Genomic DNA, 26797 nt, shown 5'->3' with positions numbered 1-26797 from the left:
ATAGAAAAAATTATAGAAAACTCGGGGCTTGCGGGGTTCATGGGGATTGTCAAGAGTCTATGAAGATCACAAAACAGATTGGAAGTGTTATAAGACCTGAGAATCGTAGGATACGTCATAAGGATGATGTAGCTTACGAGCAAATAATGTCATGAACCTCAGAGATTACATGCATGCGATAAAGTAACTTATGAGGATGATAAACGGAACATGGTGATCGTAAATTAAATTATGACTATCATTTGAAGATTACAAAATATCCCATGAGGGTCCGGAATTGTCGATAAAAATCAGATAATTCTCGAGAGGATAAATAAAAGAATATTACAATGTAAAGCCTGAGTATCGCGTTAAATCCCTGAGATCAATCCCAACGGTCTCGCGAATTTACATGAAAATGAAAAAAAGTTATTGGTCCCAGACCTTGGGACGGTTATAAATGAATCGTTGTAGGAAATACAATTATACGATTTAATCAAACCATTTTCTTTCCAGCTGGCTACTACACAATTGAACAGAAGTTGAAAAAATATCGCATAATATCTCTCAACACAAATCTGTGGTTAAATCCAGTCACAGGTGTTGACAATCGTGTTTCACAACATCACCAGAATCAGCGCACAGGTGCATCAGCGGTGAATGACAACACGGATGACCCACACGGCCAGTGGGAATGGTTTGATCAAATTCTAGCTTCAGCATTGGAGAAAAAGGAAAAAGTGAGTGAAACCAACCTACGGGCAATCTCATTCTTTTACCCCCAAGTGTACCACTATCCTCTACCCACTCTGACATTTTTCCCTGGGATTTCCTTGTACCTGGAGAGAAGAAAAAAAAGCCCTTCAGTTTCGATTACCCAAGTCAGCAGATTTTTTTCAACTCCACCTCTTCACCTCTCTGTCACCAACGTGAGGTTCACCCTCTCACCCTCTCGCTCTGTGTCTCTTTCGCCCATCCAATGCCGAGATTTTACCCTTCCATGGGATAACTTGATTTACCTACTTTACAATTACGTTTATTCCCGCTTTTGTCTCGTTGAGATATTTCAATTTGTCATGTCGTGCGAAAATTATTTGGTTTTTGGGTAAAAGAAGAAATGAATAATGTTTCAATTTAGGGGTGAATGAAGATGAGAGTCGAATAAAGTTCAGAATATCCATCATTAGGGGAACGTCAGGGCTATAAGATATATCTGTATAACTATAGTTTATAAGGGTGCGGTGGAGATTATGAAATAAAGTTGTCAGGGTTCATCAAAACTGGTTCGATATATCTTTTGAGAGTCATGAGGCCCAGATGACAGTCATTTAATGAATAAGAAGGGCTAGAGGAAGAGCAGAAGGGTTCAACATGATGGAAAGTTCATTTTTGCTTTTATGTTTCACTCTTATTACGGTCGTCGGCTTTGTTTGATGGTTAAGATAACTACATTGACTAGGAATCCATCTTTTTCGTTCATTATATTTACCTTATAGTGTGTAATTGTTATAAAGTGGGAGAACCGACGGAAAAATGGAAAATTACTCCTCTTTCCTTCCCTTTTTTTTCTTCTGGCACCCAATCCCTTCTCTCGTCCCAGCTCCTCAATTACATTAATTTCTGGTTTTGTCCCGTGAGCCATTTCAATTTGTTATCTCACGCGAAAATTACGAGATTTCAGGAGTTACATATTATTATTTCGGATTTTAGTACGCAGTGCAAAGTTTCGAGATTCTAATTAACGTGAGTGCTTAATTGTATTAAGTGAGTCTCTTTTTTTTACATTGCGAAAAAATTCAGACCAATGGAGATACTTTCGAGTCAGTCGCATTTTGTAACTTTTTATCACCTTTAAGTGGTTGACACTTATTCCCGATATCTTGTGATTTATTTTAGTAGAATATTGAAAGATTTTCGACTTTCGAAATAGTCGAATAATTGATAAAATTAATTTAAGAGCTAACAGCACCATTATTCCACATCGTTAGTATATGATTTTTATATTCTGAATCCCGAACTACCTCGATGAGTGGCTGAAATCAAGAACGAATATTTTCATATTGAATTTTAATTTTGGAATGATAATCCATTAAGTCTGTTAAAATCTGTTAAAACCCATCCAACATTACATACTTAGTTCGGTTTATTTTCGCGATGGAATGTCTTCTGAGGGATTTTAGAGTTATCTACGAATACCATTTCCTTAAAATTGTAGTCTAATATTACTATTTCTGGGTTAAACTCGAGTTTTAAGACGAACTCATGAAGAATCATTAAAAATTTAGAGAAAATTCTATTAAAATCGGGAAAACGGTTTCCCTCAAGGATGCATACAATTTCATACTCGATTAATTGGTTATGAAGTCAATAATACAAATATACTTCATTCACGGAACCGTTTGAAATGAAACAAATCCTTGTACAAACGTTGGACAAAATAATCCTCTCATTTCTTTGAATCATTCGATGATACCAGCACTTTTTCACTCCACAACTGGTACACGCAATCTCGAAGCTTTATTGGTTTCGAATTTTTCAAATATAGAAAGTCGGTAAATCTGAGAGCAGATTGTAAGGATTTCGGGGATTACTAGTGTTCCCCCGGGATTTGTAAGCTCAGTCCAGTTGAAAGATGTTACTGGTGGCTCCACCGGATTTTTATATATAACGATCGCTATATTTTTATGTGAACTCCCGCGTTATTAAACGGCCATGAACATTTTTATGACGCCGAGGGGTCCTCAATTTTTTCACAGTTTGCATGAGAGACGTGAATTTTTTGAAACATTTTCCGATGGAACAAAGAGTGAACGCCACGGTCGAGAGCTTTATTACGAATACTCGGGATATTAAATTAAGGTAGAGGCGGAGGGGTGCTCTCTGGCTCGTGAAACGGGAATAACAGTCGTAATCGTCTTAAAAAATGTCACTTTGTTCTACCTCCAATGCAGAAAAATGTATTTATCTTTCTGATTAGCGGGAGAGACAATGGAGGTTCACTGAATTGATGGAAATCTGGTCCGTGTGTTTGGAATAGAAATTTGAAAACTGAGACAAGTAGCGCGTGAATCTACATATATTCAGTGCTATGGGAAATCCAGCAGAGGGTGAATATGAACGATGGTAAATTCAATATCGAAGGAAAAAGGCTTTCCGGATGTGGAAAAATTAAATGAATTCAGGAGGTCATTCTATTCGTATGATGTTCATGAAAATTATGGGATAAATATACTGATACCTGTGTGGTACCCCTGGGGACCTTCAGTAGATCCTTGTGACCCTTAATTTTCAGCAATGTGAAACAGGCAATTACATCCCACATTTAAAATAATAATGTATTTTCCAGAAATGGTTAGCTCTGTAATTTCGTAGCAAATACGCTCGAGCAACTATTGAATAAATGAAAATAAAGGCCAAGGAAAATCGTTAAAATTTTAATATTTACTGTTTTTATGATTTTTTAATGCACTTCGAATATTTTGATATTTGATGATGATGTAACGGGAAACGATAGTGATAAATGCGAATTTATTGGAGTTCCGTGATGCGCGAATATTATGAGATTTAAGGGTATCCAAGCACTAGGGGTTCTTGCCAGCCAAATGCTTTTCTACTTTTATAGTCGAACATTAGCGTTTCTCCCTTGAGCTCCATTTGCCCCTACGTTTTTGAAGATGTTACACCGATTTTGTTATTTAAATTTTGCGAGTTTTACCTGCTAATCTATTTAATACTGTTAGTTTATTTTTAATAATTGGGAAAAATGATCGCAATTATGTTAGAGATCCGCGAAGTGAATTAATCAAAAATCATAGATATCTCCAGATTTTTGCTCTGGAATATTTTTACCTAAATATTCTAAATTTTTCCCTCATTGTACAATATTCATGTTACGTCAATCAATGAATTTTCACATTTCCGGAGAGCCAGAGGGTTAAAAACCCTCAATATTGTGTTCATCTCGAAACAATCAACCCTCCTCAAACACGAAAATAACCTAGTTCCCGGAAGCCAGCACCTCCCTCAATTACATTTGATTGTTCCCCCAAACCCCACACTTTCACACTATAAACATTGTCCTACCCCCGAAATCCCCCATTTTTCCACTCGTTAATTCTGTGTTAATTGATCGAATTACCCACATGAAATATCACTTTGAAAACCCCATCAATTATCAAAACCATTTGTCCATGTCAATTAGACCCGAGAACGTTAAAAAAACAGAAAACACTGACGTGACCGGTCCTACCATTCTCCATTTCCATTAATCCCTCTCGCCCTACCCCACCTCTTTCTTCATCAATGACAATGATATTGCATGATAGTATGCGGTGAGGATGAAGTGAAGAGTAAAAGCTGTTAGGAAATCTGGGCGGGGTTTTTGGCGCGTCGATTAAATGGATTCCGGGGCAATGTTAAGAGCACCACCCGTTAGCCACCCCAAGAGGGTACAGAGAGGGGTGAGCATGAGGAATATTCAACGGTCGCGCGTGACAGCTGAACATAGGCACCTCGTGCCCCGTAATTCCCTTTAATTCGGAGCGAGGGCGTAGGTTCTTATTCTGGGTGGCGAAGTGCCCATCCGTCTTGTTCGGCTTCGTCGGCGGTTGGTAGAAAATTTGAGTGAAAGGTGGAGAGACGAATAGGAGGGCGAGTGGGGTGGAGAGGGGAGATGGGGATTTACATGGAGCCCCTGGCATCTGACTACTTTTTAAACCCAAAGTGACGAGTAATACCTCGGTCATATCATTTTCATATTACAATATCACGTCCAGCTCATTATTTTCGTAATGTTGAGGGGGCGGAAATATCCGTCAACCTAATTTGGTGACATCTCTGGGGCGTGTTCGGAAAATTTGAGGGACGAGCTTGCTGTCTAGACATGGTCAATAATTAGAGAATCGACAGAGGGGACTCTCAATCGGGACAATGAAATTTCAATGAAATGAGCTTGATGGGGTCGGGGATGTGAGTGTCAAGTATTGATGTTTGATACCAATGATAATCTTAGCGGAGACGAAGATCTATTTCAGGGCTTGGTATGTAATTGGTTTATGGTGGCTTCGAAATAGAATCTTTGCGTCCCAGAACATGAATAAAGCACTCCAATTCCAAGTGAAAATCGTTTTCAATCCATAAAATCATTCGCTTATCAGAGATACCTTGGGAGTCGAGTCATGAAACGCTTGAAGGAATTAATTTTCAGAATTATCATCGGTCTGTTTACTTAAATATGTAAGACGATTTAGTCTGCATTGACCATCATCCCATGATATTCACCAGATCCCAACACCGTGAATTCCCTCTCAAACCTCAAGAATAGTCAGTATTTCTCGACTTCTGTGACACTAGAACACCCACCAGTAATCATTGATATGATCCTAACTCCTTCAACTCAATCTCCCTCAATCTCTTCAACAACGATAATCACCCCTTGGGCGTTTGCACGTGAGTGGCTGAACTAATACAGAAATAATGGATATAAAGAGCAAATCCAGATTCTCTCCATTATCATCAATTGAACTCCCTCAGCTCTTAGTGAACCCATCGCTCGAGTATTCTAGGTAGCACAAGTCTATCTGTCCACACTTAGCTACCACCAATTCATTCAAATTCTGAGGTATATCCATAATCCTACCTTTTCTCTCACTCCCCCACCAACTCTGACACCTTATATCCCGACCAAATTACGCGTGTAATGGAAATTGATCATCGGACAGGGGCAGGAGGGTGGGCGGGAGGGGTTGAGGGCAAGAGAAACTGCAGAGACCGAGTGCAAACTCTCGTAGCTTGGATGGCTCAACACGACGTATATAATCGGAAGTTTCTACTCGCGACATACCGGTACATACGCGATACCATGTATATGTGTTGCTTGTGTACAGGTGTACATTGTCGGCCATACACCGCCGGGTGTTGACGAAAGGGCAAGCGGTGCTAGTCTCCTTCAGGATTCTCACAACAGGCGTTACCTGCAGCTTGTGCAACGCTATGCCAGCATAATTGGGGGACAATTCTATGGACACTGGCACTCAGATACCTTTCGGATCATATACCATGAAGGTATGTTGGTAACTTAGCTAATTGATGTTGCCGTAATCACAGATACTTTAGTTGTAATGAAAATCTGAGTGAATGTCTGCAAGTAATTGGTGGGTTTTACGAACTATTGGTGGATTATGGAGACACTGGAAGTGGAGATTAAGAGAATGAAGAGAATTTCCTGATGAATAAGACGATGTCTACGGCACATGAGAGAAATATTCAGGAAAAATTACGGAACTCGCAGTTCGCTCACCGATAACGGAATTGACTGGGAAATTTTAAGGTGGAGTAACGTAATATTTCGGGGGTCAATCAGATAAGTATTATGGAGTTTTCAGGGAAATTCTGTGACAGTTCTGCGAGGAATTTTGATATGAAAGTTCGTTTTGGTAATATCAATAATGAACTGCCATCACCTTGTCAGGTGATTGGCAATGTTTCGACAATTACGATTCAGACAGAAAAACCCCGACAGCGGTTCTGTTCCCCACAACGTTGTCTACATTTATTATTCACCAAATATCGAAAAATCACGAATAGTTCCGCCGATAATCCCATCGTCTGTTGGGACTTTTTGTCACCACGAAAATCGGGAAACCATTCGATGCAGTCTCACCAATATGTTTTTTTGTCAGTTTCATTTCACATCTCCAACATTTTAGCTTTTCCATCCATTTTACATTCCCTCATTCGTAACGTTACAACTTTAAACACCACTGTATTCCATTTTTACCAGTTGTATTTTTTGTACAGCTCTCTGGTTTATTGTTTCACTTCTATGTTTGATATGTCCCAGGTACCACTGGAAGAATTCATTCGTTTGTATGACTGATTTTCACTGTTTTTATTTCACATGATATTTTTGTGATGTCAACAGGAGTGCCTGTTTCGTGGATCATGATGGCACCGAGTATCACTCCGGGCAGGCCAAACTTTCCGAATAATCCAGGACTGAGATTGTACAAGTTTGAAACTACCTCGGGAAAGGTATGTGAAATTCTATCATTAATCGCTCTCTTCCTCATTCTGGTATATTGTGAACGGTATCAATATGTCCACTCACAGCCATTGTTAACCTCCATGTATCCTGTAAAATATGCAAAAGCAAAGGCCGATGAAACACAAAATTGTAATAGGCCGAAAGGGGGGTTGAATTGAACCTTTGTTACACCCTACCATTATCTACTTTTGTTGAGGGAATTTAGTCGTTGTTTTGGGAGAATGGTGAAAGCCAGTGGTTGTTAGCGAAAATCAATAAAAAATTTCTTCTCTGCATCGAAAATTGAAAATACCTGACAGGTACGTTTGGTTGATTGATTGACAGATATTAGATTATACACAGTGGTATCTGGATCTCCAGGAAGCCAATGCTAAGGGCCGGGCTAGCTGGCAGGAGGAATACTCACTGCTCTCATATTATGACCTTAAGGACGTCAACGCCATGAATTTACACGATCTCGCTGGCAGATTTATCAAAACCAATGACAATGCTTTTTCAAGGTGAGTGAGCCAATATCATTTTTATCGCTGCCCTCCGGGAGGATCAAATGAAAAAGTCGAATTAGGTCATTTCTCATTCTCGTTCATGATTCACGTCCTCACTTTGACCCATCCAATTGAGCCCCACAAATTCATCAAGTCGACGGACTCTGTGTCAAACCAAGTTATGAAATTCTAATTGGAAAGCTTTCCTTCAGTATAATTTTCCTGAACTTGAGGGTCAAGTCAAACCGTCGAGGTTGACTCACAGGTTCAGTCCACCCTTTGACTGTACAATATACCCCCTATATTTGACCCGCACCAATTTTGATCAAAGGTCAGTCTTACGCGTTTCACCAGCAAATTCTTCTCTCACCTGTACGAGTGATTGTCACATTTGACGATAATATTACAGATACTACGCAGCAAATACAGTATTTCTACCCCGAGAAGTAGCCCATCGTACTGGATGTGGTGGTGCACTGAGTGGTACTTGCGCACGCCAACACTGGTGTTCAGTGACGCGTGTCAACCCAGGCCCATACAGCGATTGTATATCGTTGAATGCATTCGCCCTGGCTGAGGCGTGCTCACCAACACCACGTTTCTACATTGCCCTACATGTAGTTTCTGCACTGTGTTGTCTACTTCTCAGTCGGTAGACTACACCGGGTAGGGGAGGGGGAATCATTTCCACGTATAATCATCATACAAAACCCACCTCTATCATCACCATTCTTCCTACCCATCCTCACTATACCGTTAACAAAGTCCCTGTCTATCCTCGTTTGGCTTTGATGAAAGACACGATACTATGGATACGATGAGATCGATGAATGGAGATGACCCACACGTACATTATCATTGGTATTTTATTTTACGACAAAGGTAAATGTTGGTGCTTGTTACAACTAATTAGTCCTGATAATTTTTTACTCTTTAGTTACTCCGTTGATCGTTAAAGATAACAGTGGGAGAATCTGTTGATTGACTTTATTCAGTGTTAATGGGGCGGAAAGTGAAAGAGAGTAACTAAAATTCTAAAAGTAAATATCTCATCTACAGCTGTGTGATACTTACCACTCTTCGAATTATCGATTGAAGCTTCATTGTTGAGATATTTTTCCATTATCGGAAGTATTATTTTTCTCCCCCCTTTCTCAATCTTTGAGATTGCCAGGTCTCAAAGGAGGTGAGAGAGGATAAAAGAGAAGATGGTGGTATTAATAATTAAATCGTTCAACTTTAATGACGATGGGGAATTGGCTGAGTCCGGTAAGCAAGTATTGATTTTATTCATCGATATGTAATATGTAAATTTTTGAATGGTAATTCAACGGGGGAGATGCTACCCTCGGGCAATTCCATCGTCTGCGGAATGAGAGAGATGGAGAATAAATGAAATCGTCGACATTGTTGTTGTTGTGTGTCAGTGTTTTTTCCCGCTCACGGTATCCCTGCTGCGAATATCCGGGTTGTGTCAAATGCCGTAAAGTACATTTTAAGGGTGAGAAGGATTGAAGAGTTTTGACTGATTAAAATTCCGGGTGCGATGAGAGATTGTGGATTAGTCTCGATTATTTGATGAACATTTGATTTCGTTAGGTTCGACTTTGCTGGAGGTATACGTTAATCTAGTAGTGAAAGTCAATCAGGCTCATTGGGTTGACCTGTCGCTTAACAATAAGCATTTTATGATAGGGATCGAACTGAACTGTTTTAATCAACCTTTTTCATATTCCATTGATCCATGATGACAGTTAACTCTTTGCTGACTCGCGGGGGTCAAATAGTCTCAATCCAATGCCAGTCGAATTGGGGGTCAAATGGTGAGTCTTGAATTCTAGTCAAAATTAGCATTAAAAGTCAGAGTCTGACTGAAGAATTTAATGTTGAAGGGCGCCATGCGCGGGTCCAACTACTTTGTTATGTTGATCTTCAATTTGACACGTTTTCGAAGGCTGTGGGTTAAACTTCCTTGAGTCAGTTCAAGTATTTTGTCTCCATGAAGCCTTTGGTTACAAATTTCAATAAAAAATGTCATTCTATTATTTTTTATGTTGACCTTGGATTGGACCCATATTCTATCCTTCACCGGGTCAACTAGGGACCACACGATATGGCTTAAAGCCCTGTTTGACCCTTAGTCAAGCCACACAAGTTACTTTCTCCTGTTTTATAGTATGAACCGAAGCAACATCCGTTGAATATATCACTATTATTGAAATATCCCGAAAACTATGACAAAGGTGTCCCACATAAAATGTGCGGAATTTCATGTTGAATAAAATGGATTTTGTCAATATTTTTAAATGTCAGTACTTCAAGAACTGTAAACAGTAACTTTATTCAAAAACCATTTCATCTTATGAATCTTCCTACATTTTTCATGCACAACGTCTCCATAAATCATCTGTGGTTTTCGAGCTATATATGTATATTGTCAACACGATCCTCAGGTGTGCCGGAACTGTCGCATAAGTTTTTCCGTGATGATGTCAATCATAACAGTATCGAGATATCTCGTTACGGCTGACGATTGCAGCCATCAAAGCCATGTAAATCCACAGGAAAGCCATTGAAACGGGTTTTGGGTGATTATGATAGCGTAATGAAGCCGTTGGTACAATCCAATAGTATTTCGAACATTTCATACCCCCTCTACAGCCCAGAAAGTATCAGATTCAATGAGCAGTAATCGTCGGTGTACATTCAACCCTTTGGAGTACTTGAATACATTTGTAATATCTGTTATCCATTGTGTTTAATATCTAGAAATATTTAGAAACAATGTAAACAATTTTGTTCAATTTTTCTATGAAAATGAGACAAAAAACGTAACAAGTAAGTGGCAATTATGAATGCAGCTTGGGACGCAAAAATTCTGTCGCTCTCAGTGTCATCCAATTACTATGATCCATGCATAATTTCTTAATAAATAAAAAAATTATATGATGAATTTGTACAATTCCGAGAGTTATTATTCCTTCAAGCGTTCACCTCTCCTCAATTCGCCCGCTCCTTTGGCTCTTTAGGATTTTCGGTAATTGATGAATTATCTGGAACTCACTCGAGAAGAAATTTTGAGGTGCACTCGGTATTTGTGAGTCAATTAATTTCATCTCCATCGCTGTTTCAACTCGAGTTGCTTCATCCACGACGCTAATTGGTAAGTATTCTAAATTTTTATTTCACTAAAAGTGATATTAATTATATAGACATTGTACGCTGGTTCTAGCCGCAATAAAATTAAATTTAACCAGCGAAGCGAAGTATTAATAATAATAATTGAGTCTAAAATTTTCATCAGTTCTTTGTTAATTATATCAGCGAGTATGACAGAATCCATCGATCATCCACCTGCACCTCAGTTCTAATTAAAAATCAATTGTCTGACCCAAAAGTTTTGCCGACTGTGTGCATAACATATTCACCTGTCTTTTATGTTCTCTCCATTTTCATGATGATTTGCCATCTGACGTCGCTTCTCTGATTGTTTCCCATTCAGCTATTATATACGCAACTGTAGCGACAGTTACTCGGTACAGTAGTTATACCATACTTCACTCATTTCACTATCACCTATTCCTATACATGCAAGCCCGTAAAAGCATAGAAGCCCAAGTATACACTGAGTTTAGTTTACTGTATCTCAGCATTGCCTCAGAGAAACGTTGAATATTTCATGCAATATTCCAGTCAGCCAAAATCGCCCTAGCCAAATGTCACGCGATGCAAAGCAAAACGTCTTTTCATGCGTTTTAATATAACTGTATATACCATCAACATTTTGCCGTAAAATTGTATATCTGTATTTTGAATGTACCCAACTGTGTGTTATTCACTAGGATAATCTCACACTAACTCGGATTCTAATCGAAATTTCCGAGTTACGAGGCCAACAGTGACAAATGATTCAACCCACACCCACTATTTTGTTTTACGTACATTGTCAGGAGCTAACTAGTACCACCTCATGATTCACGTGAATTTTAACCGTAATCCAAGTGGTGATTGAAGGGAGAGAGAGAGAGGTGTTGCTCATTCCTGAAAAGCTGTGGTTTTGTGGCCGCAGAATGGAAATCTTCTTTGGTTATTCAGGTGAAGGATAATAAATTTATGGGAATCAGGGATATCCCGGTTTTGGAGGTTGGCAGAGACTATAAGACTACCTGATAAATACTCCTGTTTTCAATTATTAAATTTTCCAGATGAATTGCCCAGGAAAAGATTCAAAAAACATTGATATATAGAAGTAGTAAACTGAAATTTTACATATAATTTTTTTTATCTCCATTATTTATGAATAAAGAGTACCAATTATTCAGAAAGGTATACACTTAAAATGGTTTTATGGACAAATTGGTCGAATTTCATTTATAACATTAATTATTTCAATTTTTATCACCTCTACGGTACTTTTATTTGGGGTTTACAATATTCAGAGGAAGAGGGGGAATTGGAGAACAGGAATTTTCATTGAAAATTGTGTGAATCGTGTCGAATATTTCCCACTGACTTTTCTGTAAAGGAGTACTGCGTATATAAGCTATAAAATCGTTCCATAGAATCGCTTGAAAATTGAGAACTCTGCAAAAAGCCAGATATATATTTTTAAATATGCAACATTTAAGATAATTATGTGCTTTCATATTCTGCGCTCCGCTGATCCGTATTTCCCCAATAAAAATCGTTACATAAGCAGTCGCTTCTAAGTCTTTATATAATAAGCAGTTTGGATTTTCAAATTCTCCGTTAACAAGTTTTAATACAAAGCAGTGCGAATTACCCCACAGTGAATAGACACAATGTTATGAAATTCCCGAAGTGGATTTGGATTTCAACTGACGCTTTCCATCAACCTTATTCAATATCAATCCACCAATGAATCCTGGCTGCCGCCCATCACGTTACCTTCCGTCAGGTCTACCTGATACTCATCAAATGAGTTTCACAATATACGGGGATTTTTTCGAAGAAGCGTATGCAAATATCTAAGTTTGGATGACAGACAAAATCGATATCCAAGCGCTTACAGTCGCTGTAAGCTCATCAATTTTTTAAACTCAACACTAGAAAAACACTATAGCAGGGACTAAAAAATTTCCCCTGTGTCAATTTGCTTGGAAATTCCATAAAAAATTGTGGAACAAACTTCATTAATTCCTGGAAACATTAGAACATTTAATTCCGCAGTTGGAGAATTTTTCCGACGCCAACACTGGACTTTTTGCCTTTCTCATTATCTTCGTCTATTAACTGCGTATCCGAGCCCGTTATAGAAATCGTTGCAAATTGCTAGCAGTATTCATTGATCAAATTTTAGGATAATGTAATTGCAATCGGTCAATGAATAGCTGTCGATTAATAATTCGATTACCCAGGGGTTTAAAAATTGCCGAATATCCGTGAAATAAAACTGATTATTCCGCTTTGAAGCAAAACAGTTTTCCGCAGATATTCCACAGCGATTTTCATTCCGAATCCTCTCCGAAAACATGAAAGTATGAAATGGTAGTATAAAGCATCAGGGCTGATTCCGCGAAAACCCATATATATAACAACTGCATTATTCACTTGAATAAGAATATCCTCTGCAGTTTTCGTGATTCAGCATTCCGTTATACACCGAAACCGAGCTGTTTAGATGCGTGCCTGGACTGGATTTTGATGTGACCCTCAGACTTTATACGAATCACGAAAGATAGACGCAGATGGAAATTGCTCTGGAATCGGACTGAAGTAAAATCTCAGAGGCATTTTCACGTATGTTACATAGAAATAATAGTTGGACTGTGGCATTGAGTATCCCTCCATAAAAAAAAATTCTCTCAAGTTATCCCTCTTCTCCAGATGGTCATAAATCACCGTTGCATGTCGAGATAATAAAAATAAAATTGATAACGAAAGATAGGAAATTCTGGAATTTCCATTGGGGGATATTTTCAACGGAATATTTCTTTATGTCTATCGTATTAGACTAACGATATTGATATTTCAATGATCCACCCGGCAAGTCAACTCAAGAGGCATATTCACTAGAGTAGCAACATTTTCCATTACGTACCATCCATGCCAGTGCATAAAAGTAGAGTAAACCCTTCATGTTTGAAGAAAAAAAAAAGGCATGGAGTATCTTCATCGGAGGATATTACTAGAGATCGCATCGCAGTCGGAATAAGAAAGTCCGTGCGGGGCGTTCGCTTTCAGTTTTATTTATTCCACTGGCGGTATAAAGCAGGGGCGCGTGCCGCTTAAACGTTCCACACGTATACACCCATTTACAAACTGCTCCCTTCATTTTCTTTTCCTCCATTTCCCCTGGTACAGACGTTCTGGCCTGATCTCGAATACATTCTCGACGCATTTTTACTACTGATCTCGTTGTTGTGCAACGTGGAATTTCATTTGCGCTTGTGGAGCTTTGTGAGTAGTTATCTGCAGTAGATCTATCTCCGAGACTATATGTAACGAAGGAAATGAAATTGATTTTATGATCATAATAGAGCGGTGATCCCGATACCCAAAAGTATTCCCATGTCTAACGAGCAAATGAGTAATTAAGGATCAGGGTGAAGAGGCAGATGCGTGAGCCTCTAAACGAGGCGAATCTTTTTAATTTCTTGAAATATAATTTACACCTAATCGCCATGTTTTATTTAACCAAATGAACTATGCGTAGTTTAAAAAAAATCATGATATTTTGTTAGAAGGGCAAACGATCTGCTTCATGACTAGTTAATCCAACATGTTATCGTCGCTTCCATTAATAAACAAAAAAATGTCCGTACCGTGAACAACATGAAATTTCTATTTCCCCATGTCTCAGCCACACGTTCTTATATACATACTAATCGCTTAAGTGCTCTAGAGCTTCTTCCCTTTCACCGGGACTCTAAACCCTGCAAAAAATGGATGAAGGGCGAGAGGGATCGGGGAAAAAAATTAAAAAATACTCAGTGGAGGAGGGTGAAAGTAAAAGACGTATGACAAAAAAGGAGAATGGGTTTGAGACAAGTCGAGTGTGAGGGTAGACAGAGGTGAGGGGTGAACTGTGAAAAATAAAAAAAAAAACTAAAAAGAGAAACTCAGGAAACTTGACCCTCCAAGTGAGTGCAGACGGGAGTAACTTTAGTCGGTGGGAAGCGAGGTAACAGCTTCGAATGGAACAAGTTTAAACAAAGTAGAGGAGTACTGTTACGATTTACTCGGGTATATTAACAAAACCAGAAATCAGTCGGGATTGTTTAACGTTAAAGTCATACATTGGAGCTGGAAGAGTTAATATAAACTCAGGGAAGTGCAATAATTTGAGAGAAAATTCCTGAAGACATGAGAGTGTCGAGGGAAATATTTTAAACAAACCCTCATAGGGTGCCAGGGAAACGAATAGGCGAATAAATGGCAGGATGAGTCTGTGCATAGCTGTACTTTTCTGTATTTTTTTTATACTTTTTGTTTTCACTGACAAATGTCGCGTTTCTGAGGCATACGGGGTAGGAGAAGGAAGGGGAGTGGAGGGGGAGAGAAGCGCCAGGGGTAAAAACAAAGCGCGTTGTCTTGTTTTTGCTTTTGTTCGTTGTTTTCCTATGGGCCATTTATGAATACCTTGCGATAACTCAGGGGAGAGAGAACGTCTGTCCCAGGGTGTTCGCCTTTTCTCGTTATATATGTTTTACGGTGCCCTCTTACATCTTTCTGCTCTTTCTCCTTTTTCCACCCCCCCGTCCATCCCTCCCGACTCATCTGTCTTTCCGCACTCTTTTCTCCGTCAATGTCAAAGACATATGCACACCCACTAAACCTACATTATTTTTCACATGAGAAGGGAAAACATGGAGAAAATCTTTACTTTGAGGGAGTTGAAAGTCCCAATATCCTTTTTACTTTCAAATGAAATTCCCTTTTGTGAGAATAACGATTTTACGATCGGTGTGATAAAAGTCTCAAAATAGTGAAGTATTATAAGAAACCTTGAATCACAGGCTGCCTGAAAATAATAATGAATTTTCAACTTCATTTTTTCCCACTCGTCCCTTCCCAACTGAATCGTGGAATGAACATATTTATTCCACAATTTTTACTATATTTGTATCGTACAAATATTCACCTCAAAACATATTTTCAGGTAATTTAACATCAGCACGCCGTGGATAACGTTCATTCCATTGCCTCTCTCTCAACAAATATTTTCTGTCCATCTCGTTCCGCTACAAAAAAAAAATTAAAGTGGAAAAGTATGTAGATTAAATATCCCGCCATTACTCACTATTGCGTCAACCTCTCTCCATTACTTTTTGCATTTTCAAATTTTACATTTTCCCTCTCATCGGATTACAGACTCAATCGGAATGAAGGTTTCGTGCATAGTCCAACCACCACTAGAATACGGAGGGATTGTGTGATACCATAGTTGAGTGCAAATCGCTCTCATCCCATTTGGAACTTCCTCATTTTCCATCCAATAGTACCTAACCTCTGCCACATAAGCGATGGAGGAGAGGGAATGCTCTGGGAACATCTTTCACGATATCCAGAATTTCCGCTGGCGGAAGTTGAACCACCACTATTGGGTGCTTCAACTTTCCTCCCTCCCTCCCTCCGGACATCCTCACCCTTCTGCCCGCCCGCCATCCCAACAAGTGCCTCCACCGATTTATGTCGAAATTGTCGGAATAGTTGGCCCCCCCACCATTCGCCATTCATTCAACCACTGTTTATTGCATACCGATATGCCATTGGAATAGTACGGGTCGAAAACTATAATCTCGAAACTTGGGTCCTCATATCTGAGGGCTCTTGAAATAGTTTTACTTGTGAGGCAGTGATTGTTGCGGAATATTTGTTTTTTTTTAAATTTAGATGAGTAATGTAATAGTAATTCTCTCTGATTAATGGAGCTGTGTCGTTAGGGGGTTGTTTTTTAGCTAATGATTTAGTGAGAACCACATCGATATTAATTTTTGATACCAGTATCATGGATCATCGTTAACTCATTCTTATCCTGAGATGTAATGAAAGTTAATTCATGAATATCACTTCGTATTCAATGGTAAACACATTTTATGCTCACGTGTAGTAAATTTCACCCCCGTAGTTCAGTAATTTTCATTTTTATTAGGATTAAGTCTTCTCACCGCCGACGAAAAGACGTCTTCCAATGACATTTAAAAAAATCCAGTCTCTTTGGATAAAAGTGATATAGACCAGGATTTGAGTCACCTGGGTGCACATGCGATACACCCGTTTGGCTTTGTTTACCAACAGCCGTTGGTACAAACTCGAAAAGCAAAGGCATCCGCTGGGAGTTGAGAATGTAAACAGCCGAGGTCGACGGAGCCGTAAGTGTTTGCACCGATTTTTAGTCAGTGTTTGGAGCTATCGGGATGTGGATCGTGCACGAATAAGCGTCAAAGTGAGTTTTATTTTCTCAGCAACAGAAAAAAATTGAATAACATCGCCTCTTCATAGGGAACAAATGATTTTAAGGGATCACCGATAATTATTACCCATTCGGGGGCGGCGATTACACTAGAATCCGTTGAGTGATTATAATAAAATTATTGACTAATTTTTAAAAAGACTAAAAGTGTGTGGTGAACACTTGTGATTTGGCAAAATGAGGGGGTTTAGTGAGACTGTCAATAACAAGTGAGTGAATGTGAAGGGCTTGTTGTGTTTCGTAGTGTGTTTTCATTTTTCCAGTTATAACGAGCTTCCCAGCAACGGTGAGTACAGTTTTACGATGCCTCAGTGCTCAATGTCTTTCGATTATTCAGTAATAATCGACCTGCACCAATTTCCTTCGTTGCACAGAATTTTCGAATTCTCCCTAATTTCCACCAATAAACACGGCATATCGCCAAAGTTCTCAGAGCTTTGAATAGACCGATCGATTGCTATTAATGATGCCGATAATGGGGATTGATGAAATGCGTATTACGTAACGGGAATCATGATGAGGAGGGATTGTGGGTTGGCCATGATGAACATAAAAAATGTGCGATTATGGATGAATCAAAATTTCAGGAGCCGAATGATAACATTGAAGGGAGGGATATAAAACTTTGAAGAATACATCTGAATTCTCCGTGAGATCAACCATAAATTTAAAATGCTCAAAGGAAATAATCCAACACTAATAAGTCATTGATATTTCCAATGTTACTGGAAATAATTAATTGTTAGTCATACTCTGATTAATGGATATATGCAAAAAATTTTAATGAATATACTTTTGGATGCCCCAGTGCCACGGAATTTGCCAGGTTCCATGGATTTATCCATTCACTTTTAATAGAATTTCGAATATTTAAATGATTCGATCTCAATAAATTCTGCGACTTCCATGAGCTCTCATTTGATCCAAAATTCGGAATTCCATCCGTTAAAATCTTTTTTTATTATCTCCAGTCTTCTTCATCAAATTTTGAACAAGGATTCAGCATTTTCATTAACATTATCTCCAAGTTATTTGGAAATAATTTAATGGAAATCCCCTGTTTTGAAATTTACTTAAACGCTGCATCAATTATCTCAGAAATAAGACAAATAAAATGTAAATTTCGCAATTATCTGAAATAAATATAATAAAGTGAAATTGTTTGACCTCATAACTCATCGAAACAATCATGCTTAAATTTCCTCGGACCATTAACTACGATGAGCTTACAATTTCACTGAGACATAAACTGAATATTCCACGAGAAGCGAGAATAGATCGACTCGAGGGCGAAGAGATAAACTCGATGAGACAGGTGACATGCGAGAATAGGTTATGAAAAGCCAGCTCTCACATCCATTGCCGTGTACTCCCGATTCGTCGGTACATCCAAGGTATATTGGCGAGTCATTTCATTCATCCAATAATGCCCATCAATGTTTGAAGGCAAATCCAATACTGGAGTAGGTAGGGGCTTCAAGAACTTATCATTCGATAATTCGAAACATCCTAGGCACTCCGAATGCTCTAATTGATCGATTAGAATCCACCTCATCGGGAGGATTACATGGAAAACAGTGTGGTGGAACTCCCCTATCGGATATCAATGCGCGACAATGAAATCTGATATCAGAACAATATGGCAACATTGCATTTTAAAAAAACATTGTTGATATCGATGAACCGAGCCGGTTGTTCCAATGGGTCCTAAGAAAAGATCGGTTCGTTTAAGCGATTTATGATCTCCCATTAATCGAAAATCCATCATCCCAAAAAATATATGAAACGGCTTATTTACCGCGGAAACAAGACCGTATATGTACAACCATCCTTGTACTTCGATAACTAGTGTACACTGGGGTGGTAGCAGCTTAGTTGTGTAATAAAGTTAGGGATCAATTCGGGCGTCGAAGTTGCCGATAAATTTCACTAGCTGTCTATACATTGGAAAGCAAATCCCGCTGGGCAAGTTGGGAATGAACGTCGAATGCTAGAAGAGGGAAAGAGGGGGAGGGACGGGGAGGAAATTCGCGACGATGAAGTAGTGGAATTTGGACTTAATCGGTAAATTCAACGACTATGATGAAACGAAAGAGGAAAAAAAATACCGAGTGGAGGGAATCTAAAAGGAGAAATATAGATTTGAATATCTACCAAGCGCCTCATTACGTTAATTGAACTTTTCGCGCTATCGTTGAGCATCGCTTTTTCCATTCATTCACTACAGTTGACCCGATTAACCGGACGTAATGGATGCTTTTGATGAATTTAATGAGCATTGTTCGAACTCCATTTGGAAACTATTGTGAACCTTATGAACTCCGTGAAGGGAAAAGTCAAATGGGCCAAGATTTCTCCAGTACTGGGTGCCAGGTCTTAGCAGCTAATCTTCAGTCCGCCCATACCCGCCTTCAATTAGGTATTGATTTGGGGAGAAATGAACCCGCGACTCAAATTTTTCTAGTCGCTTCCTTTGGCTCCGTCATTTTCAGTAAAAATTTCTCGTCATGATCACCTTTCGTATTTCAAATTCACCTCAATTTTTCAAGTTATTGCAAATCACCTCTGTCCACCGTTTCCGACTCGCAAATATCCCGGAAAAATAATTTCCTCGGCTACCTCGCAATTCCATCAATAAAGGCTGCAAATACTGCTCGTGTACCTCTAGAAATAGACAACCAAAAAAATGTCATCCCATGGCTAGAGAAAGACTGCGAAACACTGAAAAAAAGGGGGGGAGGAGGATGATAAATAAAAAGAGCAGCTAGTCGTTCGTCGATAGCGCCGGAAACAAGGGATAAAAGGGACACAGGCGGGAAAGTAGAAAAAAAATGTAAATAAACGAGAGAACGAGACACTTGGTCGATACGCTGAGGCTGATTTAATTAAAAACAACCGCTACCCTGCGCGCGAAACTCGCGGCTCGCCTTGTTATTAAGTTACCGATCCGGTGACACGAGTGCGCACTTGTGCGAGAGGCACACAACACTCATCTACCTCTGACATTTATTTTATTTTTATTTTTATTCAAACATTGTGTGTATCTCGTGTGTATGTCTGTATGACTACAACAAAGAGTATCAGCTCCTTTTTTTGATGAGCCACAGTTGAAGATATGTTGTTGTAATTAGAGGGAAGGAAATGATGGTGAGTTACCATCTGTAAATATCAACTTTGTCATCCTCAACTCGATGTTAATGAATTCTGTTCGTTAAGGAAACTCAGTTTCACGTTATTAATTAAAATGAATTGATTTTTTTCCTTTCGTCGTGTAGTCGTGTGTTTCCCGAGGAGATTTCGATTATTCATGAACAACAAATTCATTTTATTTTAGTCATTCAACAAACCCGTCCTAAGGGGTTTCATTAATTTTAACCAACCCGTTAATTAAATAAAAAGAAACGGCATAATTACGACAATAAATAGCGAGTGTTCATTTTAAGTAATGTTACAAATATTAACATTAATTGATTTAATTGTATAATATTCAATATTTGTTTCATTACTTCGTTTTCCGTTCTCGATATTATCCGGCATTTGTAGTACGTCATCGTTTGAATAATCACTCACTCCAATCCTTTCCGCTGATTCACGTATTTGAGGAGATATTTTTGGAACACAGCTACTTTATTTCAATGCGTTTTATTTGACTAATAAAAAAACCTTTTGCCAGATGTATTGTTCATTGCTGAGTAATTACTCATCAGCTGTGTAGATTCAACGACTTCGTATTATACTATGGAAACCATCAGAATTCAATTTCGATGGAGGTAATTGTCTTTGATTGTCAACAAAATCATACAATGATGGTTGGGATGTTCCAGTCGTCGTCTCACTCCATCTGCTGCTGGTGGTTTTTTTTTATTTATAAAAATGTCACTGGTTGAAGTGACATTTCATTTCCTTCCTCGGTTACAACGTGTGACATTTTGACGGGAATGACCGACGGTTGAATGGTTTCAACTTGTTTTTTTTTTATTTCATTTCTAACAATTTTATGACAGTTAAATTTTTATGTCCAATGGAAAATTTGACATTTTGTTATGATTGATGAAGACAAATGTTTGAATGGAAATTTCAAGTGTCAGTTTTTCGGAAATGTTTTGCAGTACAGTAGTCTTGGATGAATTGGTGTCACAACCTTCGACATTTAGACATTTGCGAAGAAATGGGGCTCTGAAAATTTCCCTGAGGAAATTGATAACATGATTTCTCATAAGTACACAGAGATGAATATAGAATTTAGCCAATTATATCTATTTCGAGCAGCCAGTGCTGGGAATTTCGAAAATCAAATCATACTCTGGAAATTATTATTTGAGTATGTACTCTGCGTGACTCTAATTTGATTATTTATAATGAACGAAAAATTATGAACGCGTTATCAAATTGACGTATTCTCAGTTGTAACACTATTTGATTAATGCAGTTATCTTCCATAAATTTTGAAATCATCAATTTTTGAAACAAACGGTCCGATTCGACTCGGTCGATACCATGCACTGACCTCGTACGTGAGGGGTTAATCAAATGAACTTCATTTGAATGGAATAAACAAGCAATGCGACAGAAGTTGTTTAACAGTTGATATGTGTATGATTGCTACGTTCTATCTGGTTTTTCTTTATTTTAATTCTTATCAATTTTATTGGTAATGCGGTTCGGAATGGGGTCAGTGATATTCTTTTATTATTATTCATCGGTTCCATACCTTAGCGACATTTCTTCAATATTAAAATAGTAAAATGATATTCATGCGATTTAATTTCAGAATGACTAGCAGTTACAATTAATTTATCTACTTGACATTACGATAATAAGATTATCCACCAGATAATTGACGGTACGGAAAAGTGTATTTTTAAATTGAGATTTCTTCCTCATAGCACGATTGCAAATTGAATTAGAAATTATTATGATCGTCGGAAAATATTCTGCTAATTGAGGGAAAGGGGGACCATTATTATATCGCCTGGACTTAGCAAGATTACCGAGTATCATAGCTATCACGACCCGGCGAAATATTCAATAAAAATTACGTCTTTTCCGTAATTGCGGAGGGAAATGTCGGTGTAAAAAATTTTTAATGAAATTGTCGCATGATTCGTCCGGCGTCTTTCACAATTTTTACCTAAAATTAAAAATATTGATTCATCACTATATAACTCGAGTAAAATGTAAACGAATGAGTTCATTAGCTCCGGTATTTTCGGTGCAAAAGGACAAGCGATAGTTCACCGGATTTTCAACGAAAGAAGCACCAACAGTTTGTCATTTCCCATGGAGAAGGGTCAAGCCCGGGTTATATTTGAAAGCCCGGATAAAGTAAGCAGAGGGTTTGAAATGAGGAACCCCCTATACCCCCTACACCTACCCTTATAGCTAACGAGTGACATAGCTCAGGTGAAGGCTTAAACCCTCGTTAGACGGCTAACAGCCAGTCGTGTGTCTTGCGAATCGTCGATGCCTTCACCTAAAATGTATTATACCCATGGAGAGACAGCGATCGAGTATGCTGAAGTACATGTTGGTAACCCCTCTCCCCGAGGGATGCCTCAACCCTGTGAATTCACTTTAAATGCCAAAATCCAGGAGACAATCCTTAACGAGTAGTTGATGTATGTGTCGCAGTAAGACGATAGTTATTTTAAACACATGGAAATTTCGGTGTAGCGGTGAAATGAGGGGGTGGTAGATGAGCAGGGGGACGGGGGTGTGGGGGAGTATGAGGACACGTTGCACATGTGGATGGATACAACATTGTCGGTGGGACTTTAACGAATATCCTGGAGGCATTGTACTACGTGGAATGGGGCACTTCATTGTTTGTCTCCTGCTACTGTGTCATTTCACGTAACTATTATACTGAAGATGTGCTGCTGAAATTGGCAGGCAAGTGTCTACTCATTGCTTTAGTAACTTTGAGGGGGTACGGGTGGGTGGAGGTTGATGGATACGAAGTAAGGGGATTTTAGGGGTGGATGACAGGTGAATTTGCATGCTAGAAGGATTGCTCGTATTTGGCGATAACGGGGAGGGAAGAAAGGGGAATTGCATATTGAGGGGCCAGATTGATTTGACTGTGTGGGATAAATAGAGCTGTCATGGACGTTGTTTTTTTTAATTCGAATCTCGAGTTGGGATAAGTTGGGTTACGTAATTAATAAAAAATCAATAAGTAAATTTTTTTTTGGAATGGTAAATACTTATTCATATTCTGAATTTCATTGGAGATTGATTTGATGGTTCAAAAAAATAGTTAACTAATGGATAAACAACATTTAATTTGAGTGAGACTAAATATTTATGTTTTTATAAAATTATCCCGGTAAATTTAAGGATTAAATATGTAGTTGTCAATATGAAATTGTGAAAGATATTTTGATATTTTCAATTTGAAAAAAATTGTTCTTCTATTGTAGCATTTTTCATGAAAATCCAATGAAATACACATAGATAAATGATGATAGAACGATAAAGTGAGAAAAATGAATTTTTCCGGCCAACAAAATTCCTCCTTTCCTTCTCGAGAGGGGAATCAACACCCCTTAAATCACTCAATCACCCCTCAATGACCCCCACATACTCGAATCCCTCTTACCTCTTCACTATGTGTTTGCTCTTTTATGTATGCCCTCACCTTCGGTAAGATTCAATCTGAGGTGTATATACGGTACTCTAGAAAGACGCTGACTGAAATCTCGTTACGATGCCAGGTCGCGTTGCTTCTCTTCTCCCTTGCGCCAGATAGATTTTTACGAAAAATTCACGTCTCGGTGTTGGTACGTATCCGGTGAATATATATTGGCGAATTTTCGTATGTGTTCTTTTCTGCTTCGCCTGCGGATCGAATCGATCTTGAGACCTCGGAGACATTGCTGTGACGCCTTTATGCACCCTTTACTCAACATCCCTCTCGTTTTCCAAGACTTCCTGGGCTATTTCACTTTGCTCGATGCATATTCATGCGAGTAAACATATCAGATGAGTAACTAATTTTTTTTGTCATTCGTCAGGCGCACAGGAAGATCTTTCCTCAATCCCATGCGGAGGGAAAGGGGTAAAACTTACGTTTGTGGAGATAAGTGCAGTAAAAATTAGGAAACTCCCAAATTACGAGATCGAGTTAGATAATCCAAGGAATGGTATTATAACTCTTCACACACTGTTCACTGAACAGACTGAGATTTTTCACAAACTCAAATGACGTGTCAGTGTCGTAAAATTACCGAAAACCAAATTTAACTCTGGAATTACGAAAAACATTCTCGATGTTTCCGGCTATTCTTATCCGTTTAAAATATAATTTTAACGGAATTCTGATGCCATAATCGTGACACCGATGTCTCGTGAATACCAAAAAATTCTCTCCAATAAATTATCTTGCTGCATTTCCTGCAAAATATTTTTTTCAATAATTTTTATTAGGAGAACCCTGACATTTTTATTCCCTATAATTTCGACACTTCAAGCCCGTATAATTTCCGACACTTAAAAAACACATGTAGAGGTATCTCAAAGTAATCTTAATTCAAGCAACTTATATTGTTGTGACAAAGACATCAAATGTTAACGTTATATCCACTTCAGAAACCAAATTACACACTCGTACGTAACTTGACTGTCGCTGTTCCCTTTTGCAGCCCTGAAAATCCCCCATTTCGTGACTACTGCAGCTATGAACTACTCCGAGGAAGAGAGAACGATAACTCGAATGAGCTATATATGGGATTGACGGCTTGCGTGACGAGAATCGCACTCGCACAGCGAAAACTCGAATAATAATTAAAAGCTGGCACACACCGTGTATATTACGGGGAAAGTTGGTATAACGCGACTTTTGCCTATCGTCGACACGCCAAGCTCTCCCTCATGGATGCTTAATCCCATTCACTAACCCTCCTCTTACCCCTCTTTGAACCGTCAACTGACGTTTGGACCCCGGTGAGCAGCTAGCACCTGCTGTAAACTACCTTCTTTCCTGGTTGGGTGCATATAACACCACAATCTCCGGCGCGAAATGGCTCGTCATACGATGTGTTTATTCTACTCGTTCAGCTGTGTTGTCCTAGGAAAATCCCCGTTGACCTGTGTCTTCTTAGGTTATTTTTAGATAATGGGGCACTTGGCCGCGGAGAAAGGAAGAAGAATTTATCAACTAATATCAAAATAACAGAAACAGATATAAATGACACAATGCAAACTTAACACCCCTACCGATAACTCGACTGAAATGTATCCATCGATTCATCGATCTTCATTTTTCACCGATGAAGTATTCTCGCGTTATTTGTTTTCCACTTTTTCCGTTAATAGGTCTAGGACAAAATCGCCAGCAGGGAAAGAGACGAGGGACTTCGACAATGGCCTGTCGAGCGTCACAAAACGAAAGGGATTGTGAATCAAGTGAGAGGAACGCACTCGACGACTAATCACTTCAATCCCTGTCAGGCCAAAAGCGTTTGTCTCTGCCGGATGGTTGCTCTCGTCGAACGTTTACCCCCACCCCTCTTATCACGTTATATGTCTCTCTCACTTTCTCGCGCACAGATTTCCACGAGCGAATTGATCGGGTTTAGCCTCTCCATTTTATTTTTTGATTTTGTGTTTTTTTTTTTTTATTTTCACATACTGGGAAGTCTCGATAGGGGTGGACACAAACTCGTTGGGATTATCCCGTAGGCACCTCTTGACGTATCCGTGTTTCAGCGGACAATTTCATTATTGTTTTGTGCCGATTTTTACGGGGAATTGACACTTCAATTTTTTTTTCAATTTCGGATTCAGGAAAAAATATGGGAATGATTTTTTTTTTTCATTAGTGAGTTTAAGTCTGAATCGATGAATTGTCATGACCCGAATAGCTTGGAATATCGTTGGAAATGGAGATCGATGATTGGGAGTGTTTAGTGATACAATCGTGCAGTGAAGTATAGCCAGGTAAATTGAGTGTGAATATATCGTTTATATTTTCTCCAATCGGTTTTCTTCGCTTATTTCTGAACCAATTTCCGAACCGAACTCCGTGAGAAATATATCCACGTGTCCCTAGTAGTAGTTGAGAGAGTGTATGAAAATAAATTGAGCGATTTTGTGGGATGAGATGGAGAGCGAAAATGAATGAAATGTGAAATGTGAAATGTGATGAGAAAGGATTGGAAAATATAAATATTTGCATTTAAGCTGCTCTGTCGGTATTATTTTAGCTAGTTATTACTGACAATTATCTCAGTAGTTTTTATACTCAGGGTATAGAGACGTATCGACTAAAGTTAAGAAAAAATTAAGGTTCACCACCGATATAAAGTTTATATAAAAATTCTAATACCAGTGCTGGATGAAAATCGAACACTTTAGTCACTAATATTTCCAATGCCAGCCCTATTGTGGCTCAATATGGCCCTTTTTCGGTACTAAATTTTTCGAAATACAAACACCCAATTTGGAAGCAAAAAACTCCCACTTGTAGTTGAAAAATGACAAAACTTTATTCGAATATAAAGTTGAGTATACGGGAAACAATTCAAGATTACCCAATCGTCGCTAACAAATTTCCTCCAATAAAGTAAAGTCCACTTAATGAGTCGGTGAATTCTTAATAGAAACTATTCCGAGGAATGACGGGATGAAAAAAAACTCCTCAATAATAACAGGGTGGTTGAAGTTTATTTCTTCATTAAAAGTTTTCTCCGAAAGTTGATGCCTACTTTATTATCGAATAGCTGGGGGCAAAAATTTTTAAATAATAAAAATTTCACTCATTTTTTTTGCTTCTTATTGAAGAAATGTTTTCCTAGAAAGTTTTCCCTGGATGCAGGCTATCCAGAGTGGAAGAATAATTGAAAGTGTCTG

The 26797-nt window shown here is 38.6% G+C and overlaps 1 protein-coding gene across 4 annotated transcripts in view; it reads left to right on the top strand.

Annotated features, from left to right (window-relative positions):
- Nucleotides 1-10461, top strand: part of LOC135164963 (acid sphingomyelinase-like phosphodiesterase 3b) — a 44350-nt gene extending 33889 nt beyond the window's left edge. For all 4 annotated transcript variants that reach the window (XM_064125787.1, XM_064125806.1, XM_064125815.1 and 1 more), the window contains exons 6-10: nt 496-719; nt 5865-6042; nt 6902-7011; nt 7349-7524; nt 7919-10461. In XM_064125787.1, coding sequence (XP_063981857.1) covers nt 496-719; nt 5865-6042; nt 6902-7011; nt 7349-7524; nt 7919-8165 — 935 coding nt within the window. In that variant the 3' untranslated portion in view covers nt 8166-10461. The remainder of the gene's footprint in view (nt 1-495; nt 720-5864; nt 6043-6901; nt 7012-7348; nt 7525-7918) is intronic.
- Nucleotides 10462-26797: the final 16336 nt, after the last annotated feature.

This window comes from Diachasmimorpha longicaudata, chromosome 1 (assembly GCF_034640455.1).
Source record: "Diachasmimorpha longicaudata isolate KC_UGA_2023 chromosome 1, iyDiaLong2, whole genome shotgun sequence".
NCBI lineage: Eukaryota > Metazoa > Arthropoda > Insecta > Hymenoptera > Braconidae > Diachasmimorpha > Diachasmimorpha longicaudata.
This window is presented reverse-complemented; position numbering and strand designations above follow the sequence as displayed.